Genomic DNA, 19,527 nt, shown 5'->3' on the forward strand with positions numbered 1-19,527 from the left:
CTGGAATGTATTGTTCCAAATTTCATTCTAAAACATCAGAGTTATCGCATCCAAGAAACTGCCCTTCTTCTAAATCGAAGCCAAAATTTAAACCAAGGGCCTCAGTTAATTTCGACAAAAAGCTTTAAGAAGCTGCATTTTCGTTACCGTTCCTTGAGGATGCTGGAAAAAGCAATGTCGTTGTTTGTGAATGATCCCGAAATGTGTAGATGGATTTGAACGGCCTCAGGTCTTTCTTGTTATGGCTGTATGGTAAAAATGACATGAAACGTGGAATTCAAGGAGTAGAAACCAGCTACCCCAGTTTGGGAAAAAAGCCATTGTGAGCTGGTCCCAGACCAAAGCTCAGTCTCAGTTCACAATGGCTGGCTCCAGTGCCAGCCCTCCTTACCTTCCCCCCTGTTGCCAGTCCTGTGTTTTCTCAAAGTCTCCCCCGGTGAACAGAGACAAAATGACAGAGCTGGCTCATGTGATGGCCTTTGTCAGCTGCCTCAGCCTCATCAGTAAGACCTCCTTCTACCTGGATGCTTCTGAGAACATTTAAGACCTCCTGGCATTTTTCTGTTTCCATGATGTAACTTTGATAAGCATATACAAAGCACAACAGCCTGACAGTGATTTATGTGTTTTTGTTTACCTTTTACTTTGTGTTTTGAACTCTTGGTAAGCACATAAAATTTCCTTGCCTCCAAGAGCTTCCCATTAACTTCATTTAGGGTGGGTGTGTGTATAGTGGGGAGACATTCAAAGCCTTGCTATTAAGGCAGAGATGGGGAACGTGGTCCCCCCAGACATTGCTGGGCTACAACTTCCAATGGCTGGGAATGTTGGGAGTTAGTTTCTCACCCTTGTATTAAGCTTTGCAGTAAAGATTCTAATGGAAGCCCCATCGCTGTGGGATGCAAGAATGGATCCAGGGTGAGGCTTTTTGAAGAGTTCCTCCCAAGCCTTCAAAACCTTTACTTCTTCACAAAAAGAGCAATGATTCCACAATATCTATTTCACTACTCTTCCACAATAACTATTTCACTACTCTTGCTTTTAGCATAATATCACTTCTGAAGTGTTCTGCCATCCCTTGCTACAGCTGTAATTTATTTCTAGTCTATTCCCAATTTGGACCTCCTTGTTCTTCTATACTCACCCTATGAGGCCCGTTCTTCATTATATTTTCTTCCAATGAAGTTCCTTTTTTTAGTTTTCATGTCGCCTGCAGCACTTTTGGGGCAACTACCACTGATAACTTTTTAAGAGCTTCACTGCGCCTTGGCAGTTCCCCTTTATCTATGCATTTTGCTCTCCACAGAACATTATCTGTTAACTGCTGAAATCCACCATCGTGATGTGAGTTCCCTTTGTTCCTGTACTGACACATTCCTTCCTTTTCAGAGAGCAAGTGCTACTGACATTCACAATTCTATGCTGTTCTGAAACTACCTCAGAAGAAGCAGCTTGAGAAGTCAACGAAAATGAAGACAGGTTCACTCACAAACCTATGTGCACCTGCTTATTCTTCACTGCAGGTTTTACGTCCCTTTTTAATCCAGCTTTTGAGGATTTTAAATTTATTTCTATAAATCTTTTCTGGTTAGTACTCTGATTTACAAGATGGCCAGGAACAGTTGGCAAATTGGTGACAGTTCCACCAAGCAGGATGCAAGGACACCCCTTTCAACTTATTTCCGGAGTTTGCTTTGATGTTTGAACATACAGTATGCACTTGTTAGGATTCTCAAAGCCTAAAACATTATGCAGAAAGCTCCAAGCAGTTCAGCTTAAAAAATAGCTGCACAAAACCATCCTTGCCGAGGGAGAGAAAGCTAATCAGCAAGAGGGCCAAGAATATCCAAAGCAGATTATCTCACATGCAACATTGGAAAACATTGGTGTTTCATAAAAATGCATCAATGCAAATGTGCACAAACCAGGACAGCCTAATTTCTCAAGAGAGCCAAAACATTTCTCTAGCAATAATTCCTAAGCAAGAGACCACAGAGTGAGCTCCATAAGACAATGGAAACAGTGATTGTTAAGAAGACTGTGCATAGTGCAGGCTTGAAGTCTCCAAGTAGGAAGACAGAAGCATCAGCTCTAAGCTGAGATAGTTGATGGTTAAAAAGGTAAAGGTACCCCTGCCCATACGGGCCAGTCTTGACAGACTCTAGGGTTGTGCGCCCATCTCACTCAAGAGGCTGGGGGCCAGCGCTGTCCGGAGACACTTCTGGGTCACGTGGCCAGCGTGACATCGCTGCTCTGGCGAGCCAGAGCCGCACACGGAAACGCCGTTTACCTTCCTGCTAGTAAGCGGTCCCTATTTATCTACTTGCACCCGGGGGTGCTTTTGAACTGCTAGGTTGGCAGGCGCTGGGACCGAGCAACGGGAGCGCACCCCGCCACGGGGATTCGAACCTCCGACCTTTCGATCGGCAAGCCCTAGGCGCTGAGGCTTTTACCCACAGCGCCACCCGCGTCCCTTTGATGGTTACAGAATGTATTAGCTTCACTGGATCCAGTATTTTCTTTATAATGCAGTACTTCTCAAAGGCTGATTGATTTGCAGTGCTGTGGGAGCCTCTTCCTCTTAATGCAGCCGTAGCCTGTTCCAGAAATGTACGTGTGAAGACACCATATGGGTAAAATCAATGACGTGACTTAAAAGACAGACAATATGGGGTGAAACCATGCAAATCAGCCTGGCCAATGTGGTTCTACCAGAGCACAACAAGAGGAAATGGTTCCCATACCACTGTGGTAAAATGAAAACTGACCCTTAAGAGGGATACATATGCAGTCATAAGGAGACTGTCTTATAATGCTTTTATTACACGTTGAAGCTCTTGCCATCCCATGACTGCAGAAGGGGGGCTGGGCTGGAAGACACAAGGAGAGGATCCATCACAACTACAGAAAGCCACAAGGACAAATGTGGAGAACTCTATGTGTGACTACAGTTCCCAATGCATTTTTTTTCAGGGGAAATGTTTATGCTCCATAATAAAAAGCTGCTTGAGATAAGCATGGGCAGGTTTGCCCATGTTTTTCTCTGGCTAAAACAGCCTCAAAGTCTCTAGCCCTTTTTCTTGTGGAAATAATAATAATAATAATAATTTATTATTTATACCCCGCCCATCTGGCTGGGCCTCCCCAGCCACTCTGGACGGCTTCCATAAAAACCAAAAATACAATAAAATATCACATGTTAAAAACTTCCCTGAACAGGGCTGCCTTAAGATGTCTCTTGAATGTCAGGTAGTTATTTATCACTTTGACATCTGCTGGAAGGGCGTTCCACAGGGTGGGCGCCACTACCGAGAAGGCCCTCTGCCTGGTTCCCTGTAGCTTTGCTTCTCGCAATGAGGGAACCGCCAGAAGGCCCTCGGCGCTGGATCTCAGCGTCCGGGCAGAATGATGGGGGTGGAGACGCTCCTTCAGGTATACTGGACCGAGGCCGTTTAGGGCTTTAAAGGTCAGCACCAACACTTTGAATTGTGCTCGGAAACGTACTGGGAGCCAATGCAAGTCTTTCAAGACCAGTGTTATATGGTCTCGGCGGCCGCTCCCAGTCACCAGTCTAGCTGCTGCATTCTGGATTAGTTGTAGTTTCCGAGTCACCTTCAAAGGTAGCCCCACGTAGAGTGAATTGCAGTAGTCCAAGCGGGAGATAACCAGAGCATGTACCACTCTGGCGAGACAGTCCGCAGGCAGATAGGGTCTCAGCCTACGTACCAGATGGAGCTGGTAAACAGCTGCCCTGGACACGGATTTGACCTGTGCCTCCATGGACAGCTGTGAGTCCAAAATGACTCCCAGGCTGCGCACCTGGTCCTTCAGGGGCACAGTTACCCCATTCAGGACCAGGGAATCCTCCACACCTGCCCGCCTCCTGTCCCCCAAAAACAGTACTTCTGTCTTGTCAGGATTCAACCTCAATCTGTTAGCCGCCATCCATCCTCCAACCGCCTCCAGACACTCACACAGGACCTTCACCGCCTTCACTGGTTCTGATTTAAAAGAGAGGTAGAGCTGGGTATCATCCGCATACTGATGAACACCCAGCCCAAACCTCCTGATGATCTCTCCCAGCGGCTGCATGTAAATAACAAGAAAAACAATGCAAGTGCTTAAAAAATAATAATCAATTGCTCAGCAAGAAACAAGTAGCTTCAAATCATTGGGTACACATAAACTTCCATTTTAATTTGATTAAAAACAATATTTTTATTCAATAACTCTAAACATCAAACATAATGTTACAAACAGACTTGGCTGTTTCGCATCATATCAAAAGCAACCGTAGACCCACTCCTCAGCATAAAATCTCTGGTTATGGGCCTTAGTAGTGGATATTAAACTTGAATGCTTCCCCATTTCAAAGGTTGCCTACTGAAAGTTAGCCCACTGGGTCTGAGACTGGTTTGAACTCTGCTCCCATGGCAACGGAATAATTGACAGGGGGGACAGGGTGCATTTGGACCATGTGATCCCTCGAACAGCACTCTGAAGCACTGTGTTCTCAGTGTGTACCACACACAGATTCTGAACATATAGACAGCACCCGTAAGGGCCAGTAGCTCATGGGCAATCTCCATTTGCAACCTTTCCCCCGCAAACTGTACAGAAAAAGAAGGATGAGGTGACTATTACTCACATGATGTGCCCCTTCACTTCAGAAGCACGATCAGCATTCTTTAGTAACTGTGCCTGTTGACAATACTCAGTTTAGGTTAGTCCTCACAGGGCCTAGCATTATTGAGAAGATAACAAGCATGTATTTGCTCTGACTTTGGGAGCAACCATTCCATGTTAAGAGAACACGAAATCACCTCTGGAATAAATCTGTGTAAAAGACGACAGACTACATTTCATAGGCAGTGTAACAAGGGGGTTATATAAATTTATTCTTTCATGTAACATTTGATTAGTTTGGAAAATTCCCATTTTTGAACGTTTAATTCCATCTTTCATTTATTTATTCTTTAAAAAAAATTCACTAAAAAGGACCCCTTCCCTCCCAAAATACAATCTGTATCTGCTCTATATTTACAGATAACTGGTCGCTATAAAGGCACAAAATTTAAAACTAACGTTTCAATATCTTTTTGTGCATAATACAATATTGACAATACTGAACATTGCATTGCCATATATCCCTTTTGTGGAATCAAAAGGAGTGAGAAAGTTGTTCTTCCAGTGTGGAATTTGTGTGTGTTGTGGGTGTGAGTGTGTAGCCCTATCGTTCTTATATCTGGGAAAATCTTCACTTCAGCATAGACCACAGCAGCTTAATTGCATCTTCCAGGTATAATACTGTCATAACACACATGGCATTTAAGTACAAACTGGAAAAAATATGCACAGATCTGTGGGGGGACAAATGCCTAATAAGGCGAGTGGTGGGAGGGTGCAATGGCAGCCGAAAGAGACTGGCAGATAGGTGCTCATTCTAGTCTGAATTAACTCTGGCACAGATTAAACCAAGTTAGTTTTAAATTTTGGTAAAATCATTTCCATGGACAAGCCAAATTCCTGAACTACTAAGTGCTTAATTCTACACATGAGGAGACTCATACCAAAGGGCATATTCATGATTAAGAAGATAGTTTCTTTTAAGTATTAGGATCTCTATATTACAGTGTGAACAGAAGTATGTGTTAAGTTTTGAGGCAGGACTAGCTGATTTCCAGGATAATACATAAGGCAACACACAGAAAAAGGCAACTACAGTTGAACATGCACTAATCTGGCCCGTGCTTTTTCAAACACTGGAGAAAGATCAGCAGCTATCTGAGTTGCAGTGAGAGGCTGATTAGCTATATAGCCATCACTGGAGATGGTTAGAATGAGTGCTGGTGGGTAGCAGATTACAACTGCATTATCTACCATTAAAGGTTTCCTTTATGTGTGTTTGTGTGTTTTTCTTCGCCGTAGAAAACCATTATCCACAGAAAGTGTCAAAACTATTTCTCACCCCTGTTTTGCATATATAAAAAAAAACAGCTACGGTAATTGGTTAAATCTAATGCCTTCGTTAAGAGTGGTTTGCAACCACCTTAAAGGGTTTGTACAATGTACATAAATAAGAAATTACAGTACAAGTAAGTTCACAATTTTTTCTATGGGAATGTTTTTCTTATTTCGATAAATTCATGTTTGGAAACATCGTATTGCATCGCCGAGAGGCACTTCATCCTATCCTTCACTTCATAAATTTATACCTAGTCATTTGCAAAAAGACAGAAATAGTATAACCAGATTTCTTGACCTTTCACAGTATAAGAACACGACTGTTAGCTCTATCCTTGTGCAACACAGACTCTTTCTGGTGACAGTCAGTATGGATTTTTGGAAATAGCTCATCTCCAAACTCCATAGCTGACAATCACAAACTTAAATCAACCAATAAAACAGATGTCATTGCAGCTATTTGATTTATGTTGATCTATTGCTGAATGAAGAGTCAATGTAAGCAATATTCTTGAAATAAATGCAACAGTGCTGTCTTGTCAAATGAAATTAATGCTCTCCTTAAACGAACAATTGCCCAGAGTTCTGGCATGATGAACTGCCTTCCATCCTCTATCAAAAACTTTTTAGGAGATCCGTTTAATTTCTTATGCACTGTAAAGTGTACAGATTCTAAAAAAATAAGACGTTTCCTATAAATAAAGTGTCCTTTAGTGGCAGTATATACTAAAATAGTCCTTTGCTTTGAGACGACCATTAAAATCAGTTTTAGCATTACAGGCAGCAGCTAAATAGGGATAACTGATGGCAATAAGGTTCATTTTGGTCTTTCATTGCATCTTTTACAGTGCACAAGCTTAACTGTAAGGTTTCTTCGAATGCCTCCCAAAAGCGAAAAGAAGGTTGAGTCCAACGCTAAGAGACCTGATTGTTGACGACTTCTCTACAGTTGTTTACAGGGGGGGAAATAACCAAAATTTGATTTGCTAGTATGATTTATGGCAAAAGAATTTCATCTAATGTGGGAACATACCTGGCAAATGTTGATAAGTGCCAATACAATATTTTTCCCCCATGGAAATTGAAGAGGAAAACAATAAAATTTCCACAGGACAAGCAATCAGAACACGTAAAGTGCAGAAAGACCTCAATTAATCATTAAGCAGTACCAGAAATACCTTCTTGATAAAAACCACATGCTATGCCCCTCTGGCATCCCAGCCCTTCACTCTCCATTCAAATAAGTAAAAAAAAAAATTCAGTGCATACAATATAGTTATTATAAGTAATAAAATACTAAACAAAGAACCCTATATTATCATTATTGCAAATTCTGTCCAATCTACATGAGTAAAACATAATCCACATTTGGTGTTCAGAAAGAGACAAGTGTTCTCTTCCTTTTTTTGGCACAGGTATTTGTGCAGAAGGCTTTGGTCCTTGGTACCTAAATTCCCAAAGTGCAGGGGGTTGTGTGCAGTGATGGCTGTCCACAGGATTGCCATGTCCATTTGTGCAGTCAACTGTGAGAGCCTCGACTTACTGCTACCAGCGGCCGCTCACACTAGCAATGTCCGAGTGAAACTGACGCGGCAGTCTTCCACTAGCGCCGCCTTCCAGGAACGAGGCACGGACATTGGAGGGGTCAAACAGTTTTCTTCGGTTTTTATTCAGTTCTGCGCATAGGAGGGGAGGGGGCAGGGAAGAAAAGTAAAGGGCTCATTAAAAAATAGCAGCTAAATAGGGATTAATTTAAAAAAGGGTTTTTTGGTAAACAAATGCAGATTAAATCCATGCACATCAAGGAGGGTGAGATGTATTCTTGAGAGGTGACAACTCAAGCAAGCAAGGAAGACAGGGGCTCTTATATGCACAAACAGTGCATTTTTGTTTACCTGAAATTGCAAGCAGCATTTTCCTTCGTGCACCAAAAGTAGTAATTCCGAGCTCTTTCAGATCCTGATCCGTGAGAGTGAGGAACGTCTGAAGATCAATCTGGAGAAAATACAAAATGTATACCCTAGTAATTCAAGATACAGAAGTCTCACAGTAAAGATTCAAAATGCATACTAAAGGGACTGCTATAGATAACTTCCCTGAAGAACTTTATTTTTATCATCCAAAGAGAAAACTGAGCAAGAACAGCATAGGGTAATCCTATGCTATGCCTAAAAGGTAAAGGTAAAGGTACCCCTGCCTGTACGGGCCAGTCTTGCCAGACTCTAGGGTTGTGCGCTCATCTCACTCTATAGGCCGGGAGCCAGCGCTGTCCGCAGACACTTCTGGGTCACGTGGCCAGCGTGACAAGCTGCATCTGGCGAGCCAGCACAGCACACGGAAACGCCGTTTACCTTCCCGCCAGTAAGCGGTCCCTATTTATCTACTTGCACCCGGGGGTGCTTTCGAACTGCTAGGTTGGCAGGCGCTGGGACCAAACGACGGGAGCGCACCCCGCAGCGGGGATTTGAACCGCCAACCATACGATCGGCAAGTCCTAGGCGCTGAGGCTTTTACCCACAGCGCCACCTGCGTCCCATAATGCTATGCCTACTCAGAAGTTAACCCCATCAAGTGCAATAGCACTCACTCCTAGGTAAATTACACATATATAATGAAAGTATGATTTACAACCATGAAGAAGAAAAGATTATAGAAATGCCACATTGCCACAGCTTTTCTTCATAGAGAAGCAGGTGTAAAGGGTGCTTTAATATGTACCCATAGTGCCTAAACACTGTTTGCGTGCTATAACCACTATGCAAGGGAACAGTTTCTGTTTACGTCTAGTGCAGGGAAGCAAACATGGTGCACTCCAGATGTTGTGGATCACAACTCCCATCATTCCTGATCATTGACCATATTGGCTATGGCCGATAGGAGTGGTGGTGCAAAACATCTGGAAGGAACCACAATGGCTACCCTCTGTTCTAGCATCATGGGAGCAACCACAGAGGAGATGGGAACAGTACTATTAGAAGTGTGTGTAGGTCAAGACCTCAATGATGAAAAATGGGCTAAGAGCTGAACGACCTCAACACCCTTTCTACCCTATCCGTACATTCCAAGATTGAGAAAATAAACCAACAAGCTGGGCAAGTAAACACTCTGTCTCAGTTCAAGCCTACCTGCTGATCAGCCATGGTGCTGCTGGACTGGGTGGATTTGTCCATCCAATTTCATAGGGTCCTTACAGAAATTTCCTTTAATGCAATGCTAAATCTTTAAGATGGCAATGTATCTGTGCCTGATTTCTGTAACTAAATAATGCACTGTCTGTTTTACAGGAGTTTCCATGCAAGCTTTAAATGAACTCTTGCTCAATTCTAGCTTCAGTTACAGATAGGTAGCCGTGTTGGTCTGCCATAGTCAAAACAAAAAAAATTCCTTCCAGTAGCACCTTAAAGACCAACTAAGTTAGTTCTTGGTATGAGCTTTCGTGTGCATGCACACTTCTTCAGATACACAGCTTGTTAATGAGGGTGTGAAATCTCCGCATACCCAAATTCTGTCTTACATGCATTACAAATGCCTTTTCCCAGAAAAACAAAACAAAACAGTGGCCTGGTTCACACAGCACAGTAAGTCAGTGTACAACTTACAGTGTCCATGTGAACATGCTGGCTCCTGGAGAGGAACAGGTATCCTCTTTGCTTCTCGATGGGCTTCTTTGATTACTGCAGCTCAGCAGCTTAGCTTAGTGTGTTGCCTGGGATCAGTTAAGACTTCTCCTCTTTAACCAGGATTTGTAAAGCAAGCTTTGTCCTGTGGTTGCAGGTAGTAGTTAAGAATGCAAATCCCTAACTATGAGCCCAGTTTCCAAAATGCCAGGTTAGCCGCTGTGCTGCACCAAGCTAAAAAGCCCGAGAGGAGGAGAGCAGCTACAATCTCCATCTTGGGAGCTAACACATCGGTGCTAAGAAATTATCTGACAGTGTTATGTGCTGCTGAATTGTTCATGTAAATAACGACGGGGTGAAAAGCAAGTTTCCAAGGGCATTCACATATCCAGCATCCTGAACACACATACGTGTGTATTCTCAAAGACATGTGAATTTCAGAATTTTCAGATGGTAAGCCATCAGATCTACACCACCAGATGGCATACCTCTTTGCAAGAGTCTACTACAAAAATAAGAAAGAAGGCCAGTAGCAATATTGAGTAGATGAGGGCAGGCTGGTAGACAGATGGCACAGTTATATTCTAGTTGAACAAGCCAGGAGAGGCTCAAGATTTGGATGCTCACATGCAGTCCCTTGGCTCCTGCTTGACTTATTTTGTGTGAGTGGGGAAACAAGCCAGAAATACACAGTTAACCATAGTTTATTATGTGCAAACTGAGAACTGTGGTTAATGGATTCCAAACAAGCCAGAATCATATGTCAAGTTTAAGTCATGGTTTCATATCCAGGCTTCTATGGAAGCCACTGACCACAGTTTCTCAGTTTGCATGTATCAGGAAACTATGGTTAACTGCAGTTTCCTAGTTTGTTCCCCTGCTTTCATGAAGGGAGTGGAGGGGCAAAGCATGAACAAAGCAGCTCACAAATATCCTGGTTTTAGTAAGGCAGAATTTGATATATGAGTGTGGCCAATGTACCTGAGCTGACACTCTTTTTGTAATTCAGTATGTCAAAAGACAATCCCCACAGGATTAGGTACTGCCACTCCAGGGTACAGTTGATAACATCATAGTTTCTGAGTACAATTAGAAGTGTTGGTGCTGATCTTTAAAGCCCTAAACACCCTCTGCCCTGCATACCTGAAGGAGCGTCTCCACCCCCATCGTTCAACCTGGACACTGAGATCAAGCACCGAGGGCCTTCTGGTGGTTCCCTCACTGTGAGAAGTGAAGCTACCAGGAACCAGGCAGAGGGGTTTTCTCGGTAGCGGCAGCCACCCTGTGGAACACCCTCCCATCAGATGTCAAGGAGATAAGTAACTATATAACCTTTAGAAGACATCTGAAGGTAGTCCAGTATAGGGTTTGATGTTTTATTATGTTATTATATATGTGTTGGAAGCCACCCAGAGTGGCTGGGACAACCCAGTCAGATGGGTGGGACACAAATAAATCGTCATCATCATCAATATATCCTGTCTTTCCTTTCAAAGGAGACCAGTGGCTTTGCCAAGTTTTTGTGTAAGCCATGCCACAAAATACCAGATTTGTGTCCAGGCAATCAAAGTTTTGCTCCAATGAAAGCTGAATTCTGCGCCTTGTTCAAACTATGCACAGGGATAAAAGCTTACATTTTTCAATAACCATCACTGATAGTCAGCATGGTCAGTGTTCCAGGATCATGAGACCAACATGCTAGCTACCCATGTATCATGTTATCATGTTAGCTACCCATGCTTTAGTATGTTGAGCTGGGAAGCAGGCAGCACTATGCTGCAGAAGAGGTAACGGCCTGATGACAACAGGCAGGGCCAGAGGCTCTCCTGTTTCTTATGTAGATGTGTCACAAGCCACTGACGCACGGTGTCACTCATGAAGCACTCATACAGCAAGTTGGATGCCAGTGCACTACAGAGCATGCGTCCACATATGCTTGCAAACACTGGAAACCAGAGTTGCTTCTCTCAGCACAGTGCTTTGAAAACACTTGAGGTTTGAAGCTAGCTATTCCTACATTCAAGGAATGAATATGTGGTCTTCACAGAATAGTAAATGAAAGCGCAGCAGATGGTAGCAATTGAGCGATTTAGTTTGGAAAGTAATCAAAACACTCTAGCAGGAACAACAACAAAAAAATGCCTTTTCCAGACACTGACCTCTTGTTGCTGGAATATGTCTGTGTATTTGCCCAAACCCAGTTTGCTGAACAGCTCAGGCAGGTCAGATCCCTTAAATAGGCTGTTCAAGTTACAGCCATTGCTTCCTGTCAGCGAGGAGATGCAGTCCATGTAATTGCTGCTGCTGAGATAATGTTCAGCTGGAAGTTCAGAGAGGAAGTACCTTTGAGTTTCCAAACAGTTTGCATTTCACTTTTAAAAGATATCCCACTGAACTACTTACTGTGCATAAGCTGCTGTGACAGGTAGACTTTAAAGCCCAGCCCACCCATAGGCAAATGATCAAGCTGTAATATTTTCACTGAAGTGGTACGAAAGAAAGCCAAAGATTGAAACTACATGTGGGGCTGCTCCTGAATAGGGCAGCCTTGCATTAACCTCTCCCCCCCCCCTTGATTTGTGTGCTTCAACTTACACAGCATCCTAAATGCTGACACTGAGCATTTGCTCATGATAGCAGCAGCAGCCAATCAATGATGTGGTGTTGGAAATATGGCAACACTCAATAGGGTGACATCAGGCCATGAAGTTGATTCACACATTCAAAGGAGAGACCCATGATTCAGGGCAGCCTTTTTCAGCAAGCTGTCCCCACCGCCACACACCCAGTTTCTAACTCTGTCCTAGGATTTTAACACTTGCAATTAACAGGCTGAACTAAATAACCAACTTTGCTTCCGCTAGACTCAGGACAAAATTTTAGCCAAGCCACTGATAGTGCATGACAGAAGTCATGCTCAAGTTTAAAAAATAAAAAATAAAGCAGAAATTCATTACTTGATTTGTTTTGCTTCCTTTTAGGGCTGCCAATGGAAGAAACAAAGTCGCCAGGGGCTGCTGGGCCAATGCCATTGTGATCTCTCCAGTTATCAGAGTCGCTACCACTTCCTAGATGTTCCCGGCTGTTGGATCGCGAGAGAGACATTGATGAACCCTGCAAGAAAGATAAGAAGGAATAAGCATAACTTGAAAACTGGGAAAAGGCTCCTTATAAACCTTAAATAATGGTCACCCTGAAATGGTCACCCCTGTAGGGGAGCCACCCTAGGAAGGTGAGCATGTGGAATGGGCCGAGATAAAGAGAGGAGGAGGAGAAAAAAGAGAGAATGGAGCACACATTTCTTGACATGGAAGAACACCCAGGCCTGAAGGGGTGCAGTTCAGCAAGGACTGCACTAGGATATATTGCTGAGTACTTACTTTGGGCTCTGGGGTCTTATTAAATACAAAAAAGCTTGCAACCAACAGGATTCTGTACTCACCGGCATATATGGAGGACACACTACTTTATTCAGCTCAGGACCTCAATACCTTAAGGACCATCTCTCCACATACAAACTGACCTGGACCCTGTGTGCTTGTTATCTGAGGCCCTTTCTCTATGTCCCGCCTCCCTCAGAGCTTTGGAGGGTGAACATACAAGAACGGGTCTTTTTTGTGGTGGCTCCCCATCTGTGGAATGCTCTTCCCAGAGAGGCTTGCCTGGCACCTTCATTACATGTCTTTAGGTGCCAGGTGAAAACATCCCTCTTTACTCGGGCCTCCAGCCATGGTTGGTTAAATGTGTGGGTGGGTGCAGGTCCTAGGGGCTGTTGCTATGATTATTTTATTATCATGCTGTGTGTTATGTTTTTGTTATTATGCTGCATAAATTATTATGCTGCCCTGGGATCTTTGGATAAAGGGTGGTATATAAATCGAATAAATAAAAAAAGCAACAATAGTTATGCAATAAGCCAAGGTTGTGCCACCTAGTCATTCATTTTGGCAGTAGCTAATTACTGAAGGACATATCAATCACCAACATGGTTGTAATATGTTTGGCACCCTTTTCAACTCTATCCACCCTTTTTATTGGGCTTGCTCCCATTTTTTGTAAGAGACATCTCAATAACTTTGGTTTTAGGGAAAGAAACTCATGATCCGTATCACAAGTAAACCTGTGGAGCTCTTTTTAAAAAAGAAAATGGCACCATCCTAATGCAACAGTGCCTCCACAGAGTCAGTCTTTAACTATGACCTGGAATGCTCCTCACCACACTGAGATTGTCATGTGATCCACTGGAGACTTTGTGACCACGCCCACACATTCCCAGAGTTCACTGATTAACTCCTGGGTTAATCATTTTGGAATCAATGATGTAAGGTACCATGACAGAAGTGCTTTCTAATACCAATGGAAGTTCTGAAAACAGCCCAGTATAAGCAGGAAAACAAAGGGATCCATGGTTTTTATTTTGCCCACATGTCTCAAGCAAAGCAAAACAATGAGCGGCGGAGTCTCTGAAGAAATAGTTTACAGAGCAAGGAACCCAGGCTGTGGTTTGCTTCTGGGCTACAGCCAAGTGACTCAGAGACAGAAAACATTTTTAGGCTCCTAATAAACTCCTGTGAAAAAGGGAGACAAGTAAAATGGCTGGAAGATAATGTGAAACACACTAGACAAAATGTATCTGCTAAAAGTATATACGAGGAACAGCGTGCGCCAAACCAAACCTGTTCCTAAGGAAAATCCATTTTTATAATTTACATCCTATTCATAAGATGAGAAGACGGTTCACAAAAAAGCCTATATCTCATTTAATGCAATGTTTTGACTTTGCAAAAGAGAAAGCACAGTTTCTGCCATGGGTGTTTTCCACCTATCAGTTAGACATCTGAACAGTAGACTTTCCACCCTGCCCCTGTTAACACTGTCATGGGGGAATCCCTCGCACCCCACTCCCCAGAAAATTCAAATGGCAGCAAAACCCATATACATTTGGTGTTGGTAAAGATCTGGCATCATATCTAAAGAGATGCTACTTTATAAAGTTGAGTGTTTTGCAGTGTTACCACAATGAAAATTTGCTGTAGGAGGAGCACAATGCAGAAGACCTTGAAATGTTGATCAAGGGAGCTGCATGACTACTCTTGCTTTCTCATCCCTCCTTGTCAACCAAGAGTACCACAGCTCTGCTACCAGGAAGCCACAGTAGATCATGACACTACAATCTCCTCTCCTTCATCTAGAAGCCACTGCAAAATGATTCCCTTTGGGAATCTGCATTGCACATGCCATGTAACTTAACCTCGTGGCATGAACCATGTCCATGCTGGGATCCAGTTGCCAACAGGCAGAATCTCTCCCCCACCCCCCGGCTTTTTCCACTTTAGATTTCACCTTGAACCTTCAGGAATTATCTCATGTGTCTTATTGTGAAAGCCACAAAGACAAGTTTTAAGTCCTTGTGAAGCCTGCAATTAGTTGCGGCTGCATTCTAGAAAACAGGCCATTATGATTATTCATTCAAGCTAGAAATGAAAATACTTTTGCTTTGCAGACACTTGTACAAAAAAACACAGGTGATCACCACCGACTACACTGGGGCATCTGCCACAGAGCTACAGCCTTAGATTGATCTCATGCGACTATTTTTACCCTTTTAACACCCACAGGTCCACATTTCTCTAGTTCTTTGCTTAATGTACAGACTATGCTGAACCTGTTTTTAAAACCCAATAAAATTAACAGAGACTCCATAAATCAATGAAGAGTTAAACCTAGAGAAGTCAAAGAACATGCCGCGTTGCACCTTCTTAAGATCTTGGAGCTTCAAGTTTGCTGCAAATTGGTACATATATTCAAAGTTCAGGTGAGTGACCCCAGTTTCTTGCAGGCATAGTAAAACTCATACTTGCAGTTTTGCATACCTCATAAGTTGTCGACATGGATGGTTTATAAGACACGTGGTTAGCTCTTCTCAATTCCTTGATTGTTTCGGCTGGCATTGATTTGGAGAAGCCAAGCCCGCTCCAGGTGTTTGTCGGTGTCCTCACCTCCGTAACAACTGGCTTCTTTAACATAGCTTAAAGAAAACAAAAGACAGTATACCCATAAGCATGAACCCTGTACGTTTTTGGATTAAAGTGGCATCTTTCGGCCAAAACAGGTTGCTCTTAACCTTTGCTTCCCTCCACATATACTAAGATGGTGTGATGACCTCCAATCTTGTAGGGATTTACGATTCTGTATGTGTGAGGAGAAACCATGGAGCTCCAATAACACATAAAAGCTAAGTATCTTAGATATAATAATGTGTGCTGCGGGCATTTGTACATACATGCATGCACATCTCATTCCTTATAGAGAAGTTCTGGCATATATGGCAAAAGAAAGAGGGAGGCTATTTGGAAAAGTCCCAAGCCCTCCATGATGGAACGCTGTGTTGCTAATAATAATAATAATAATAATAATAATTTATTATTATACCCCGCCCATCTGGCTGGGTTTCCCCAGCCACTCTGGGTGGCTTCCAACCGAATATTAAAAACAATACAGCGTCAGACATTAAAAACTTCCCTAAACAGAGCCGCCTTCAGTAGTCTTTTAAAAGTAAAATAGTTGCTTATTGCCTTGACATCTGCTGGGAGGGCGTTCCACAGGGCAGGTGCCACTACTGAGAAGGCTCTCTCCCTGGTTCCCTGTAACCTCACTTCTCACAGTGAGGGAACCGCCAGAAGGCCCTTGGCGCTGGACCTCAGTGTCCAGGCTGGATGATGGGGGTGGAGACACTCCTTCAGGTATACAGGACCGAGGCCCACTTGCCAATGACTTCTGTGATCCTTCCACATATATTTTATATGGGTATTAGTCAGATGTGCATAATAATGTATGCATGCAGCACCCATTCCAACTGCGGTCACTTATCCTTAGAAATATGGAAGGCATTGAACCCTAACACTTTCCCCTGTGTTTACAGGATGCGCAGCCGGTTGGCAATCCCCTCCATCCAAGTTGCTGCAAAAAGGGGACGCATGCTAAGCATGATTATACAAGAGGAAAATGGTGCAGTAGCAGATGAGGCCTGTGTTTCTTGATAACAAAGTTCCCGATGAAACATGAGTATGTCATCCTTTCCAACCACCTGCCCCAAGACAAGTTTATTGTGGACCAAGAAGTTTCAAGTTTACAGTGTTCTCCCACACTGTAACAGCAGAACCAGAGATTTTATACACAGAGAAGTTTGGATTGCAAAACATGTTGTCTACGATACAGCTTCTCGATTTGAGCAACCAAGCCAGCCAAATCTCAGGGCAGCAGGGGAGGGAAGCATGAACCCTTTCATTGCTCAGCTACCAAACAGATATATATGCTGCAAATCACAGTTGTCCCACATACCTTTGGTTGCTAATAGCTTCTTCTGTTCATAGTCAAATGCCTAAAAATGAAACACACAGAAGGCAGCTTAATCACTGCTCTCACTAAATGTCATGCCAGTACTCTGTTCTCCAAGCCACAAAGATTTTGATCACGGTCCATAAGTTTGTCTAGGGGGAACACTAAGCACTGAACAACAATGTGCCAGCAAGTCCAATTAACATTCGATATACTTAAAACTTTCACTTAAAACCAGCTAATTAGGGCTGTAAATAGCTTTGTAGTTATTCCTAAACCTTCACCCAATCTACTATTTTCAAACACAGCCTCTTTTTCCAAGGTATTCGGAGTTTGGTTCTCTGAACTAAAAATTGCTTCTTCGCCATGTGATTACTGCTGCAGGAGCACTGAAAAACGTCTGCATGCCGAGTTCTGCTTTGGTCACCAAGTTACCACAGTGTGAGCTCCAACCCCCTTGGGGTAGATTGGCTGCCTGCTTTTTCCTGCCATATTCATAATGGGACATCCTTTTGCAATTATGGACTAGGCATATGTGGACTGGGACAGGCAGAATCCTTCTTAGGGTGGAATTTTAATTGTGTGCATTTTAAGAAGGTGCTCTCTCTCTCTCTCTCTCTCTCTCTCACACACACACACACACACACACACACACACACACACAGAGAGAGAGAGAGAGAGAGAGAGAGAGAGAGAGAGTTATAAGGGCTGTAGGAGCCAGAATAATTGGAGTCCAGATCTGGCCACTTCCTGGTTTTCACCACAATTCGGGTTTAAGCTACCACATGCTCAGTACCTGCATATTCACATATGACGACTGTGGGGCAAGGCGCGCTCTTTCAGAATTCTGCTGGGCTGCTGCCGCCCTCTCAGCTGCTCGTTCACTTCCAGGAGCCTTTTTATCAGCCACTGGGTTCTCTGAACCACTCAGCTCAGAATCTGAAAGCAGCCTCTCTGTGGTGCTGTAAAGATGAGAGGGGTTTCTTTCAGGGAGCAGGATTTGCTTTTAAAGTGCGCAGAGATCTTAACAGCATTTGTTTTGTTCTCAGTTAAAGCAACAGGAAAAGAAAACATTTTTGAAGGACAAGACAGATTAGGTACTCATCTTTAAGCACTGGAATGCAAATAATAACTTTGTACAGAATTTAAAGCTTGCTTTTTCAGAGGTGACACAGCAAGCAGTCTGCTAATGTTGGCTTTAGCTTCCACGGCCACCAGTATTATTTGCATTAACTTCCCAAAAAAAACTCAATTCAAAGTGTGAATAAGAGAGTTTGGCTCACTCGTTTCCCAAGAGAGCATCTTTGGAGGTATGTAGATCTAAGAGCGCATGAATGTGTTCCCTGTGGCCCATGTGGCTGCTCACAGACCAAGGATTAGTGGGAAAGGCTATTTAAGTGTGGGCCAACTTATTGGTGTGTACTGATCTGGTCACATTGCTCCCTACATTTAAGCAAAGCGGGGAATATAACCCACATCCAATTGAGAAGTCGTAACTACATCACTATGACAATACTAAAAAGCCTGCCTTAAAAGTTACTGAAGAGTTGTCTTGAGCAATGTATGCTGTGAACCCCACACATTTCTTTTGGAGAGCTAGTGTGGTGGGTATGAGACTGACCTGTAAATCACAAAATTTCCTGCTGAAATCTCACCACTCACTATGTAGCCTTGCACAAGCCTTGTTTTGTCAGCCCTAGGGAACCTCTACTGCAATAGGGGGACGGTAACACTGAGAGACTCTCTGTTAAGTATTAGCATATAGGTAGCACTTCAATTAAGCAAAAATCATGAGAGTCAAACGTGGGTCATCAAGAGATCACCATGTCCATATGAATTTTGAGAAGCTCTCTTACTTCAGGGCAGAGCCCTAACTCCAGAGTAAGACCGTTATTAATGGCAGAGCTACCCGCCCTTCGCCAGAACATGTAAAATATGTTACTGCCTCCCCTGTACTTTATAAAGTCATATTTATGAATGTGACATACTGTAAGTGAGAGTTTTTGGTGCCTTGCAACAGTTCTACTGTTTGCCTCTTTGCACAGGATTGCTTGGAGGAACTCATCATTTGCTTGAGATCACTGGCATTGGCTGAATGTGAAGGACTTCTTGGCATGCCCACCTCCACAAAGGCATCATTGCAACCTATGGAGAACAAAGAGCAGTATATTATGTATCTGTCAGGAATGATTTAAAGCTAGCACAAATCCGGTCACTATAGGAACTGATTCGATAGCCACCAAGATCCTTCTATAGTACTGATTCCACTGAAGCTTTGTGCATTTCAATTTATTATGAAGGATATTTGCAGCTTTCCACAACAGCTTATTGAAAAAATTGTTAAACTCAGTCACTATGCGCAGCAGAACTTTGCAATAAAAACACAAAGCATGCTCATATATCATTTGTATAGGGAAAGAATGGTTCACATTTTCTTGGTGCAGAATTTCAGTTACCAAACTTTTCAGCAAAGCACTACACAGAGACCTATAGCAGCCATATACACATTTGAAGGTGTAATATTAGAAGCTATGTGAACCATACTATACCTCTATCATTCATCATACCATGAAACTAAGAAATAGAATTTTACAGTGCAATATAAAAA

General features: G+C 43.1%; 1 protein-coding gene across 2 annotated transcripts in view; it reads right to left on the reverse strand.

Annotated features, from left to right (window-relative positions):
* Positions 1 to 4,874: 4,874 nt before the first annotated feature.
* BICC1 (BicC family RNA binding protein 1) overlaps positions 4,875 to 19,527 on the reverse strand; it is a 109,629-nt gene continuing 94,976 nt past the window's right edge. Inside the window, exons 14-21 of one of the 2 annotated variants that reach the window (XM_028729303.2) lie at positions 18,908 to 19,064; positions 17,716 to 17,881; positions 16,923 to 16,962; positions 15,455 to 15,609; positions 12,539 to 12,695; positions 11,741 to 11,901; positions 7,860 to 7,959; positions 4,875 to 7,640 (exon numbers count right to left, since the gene is read on the reverse strand). In XM_028729303.2, coding sequence (XP_028585136.2) covers positions 7,510 to 7,640; positions 7,860 to 7,959; positions 11,741 to 11,901; positions 12,539 to 12,695; positions 15,455 to 15,609; positions 16,923 to 16,962; positions 17,716 to 17,881; positions 18,908 to 19,064 — 1,067 coding nt within the window. In that variant the 3' untranslated portion in view covers positions 4,875 to 7,509. Of the gene's footprint in view, positions 7,641 to 7,859; positions 7,960 to 11,740; positions 11,902 to 12,538; positions 12,696 to 15,454; positions 15,610 to 16,922; positions 16,963 to 17,715; positions 17,882 to 18,907; positions 19,065 to 19,527 lie in introns of those variants that run through there. The other variant, XM_028729304.2, reaches the window with a different exon arrangement.

This window comes from Podarcis muralis, chromosome 6, assembly GCF_964188315.1.
Source record: "Podarcis muralis chromosome 6, rPodMur119.hap1.1, whole genome shotgun sequence".
Lineage (NCBI taxonomy): Eukaryota > Metazoa > Chordata > Lepidosauria > Squamata > Lacertidae > Podarcis > Podarcis muralis.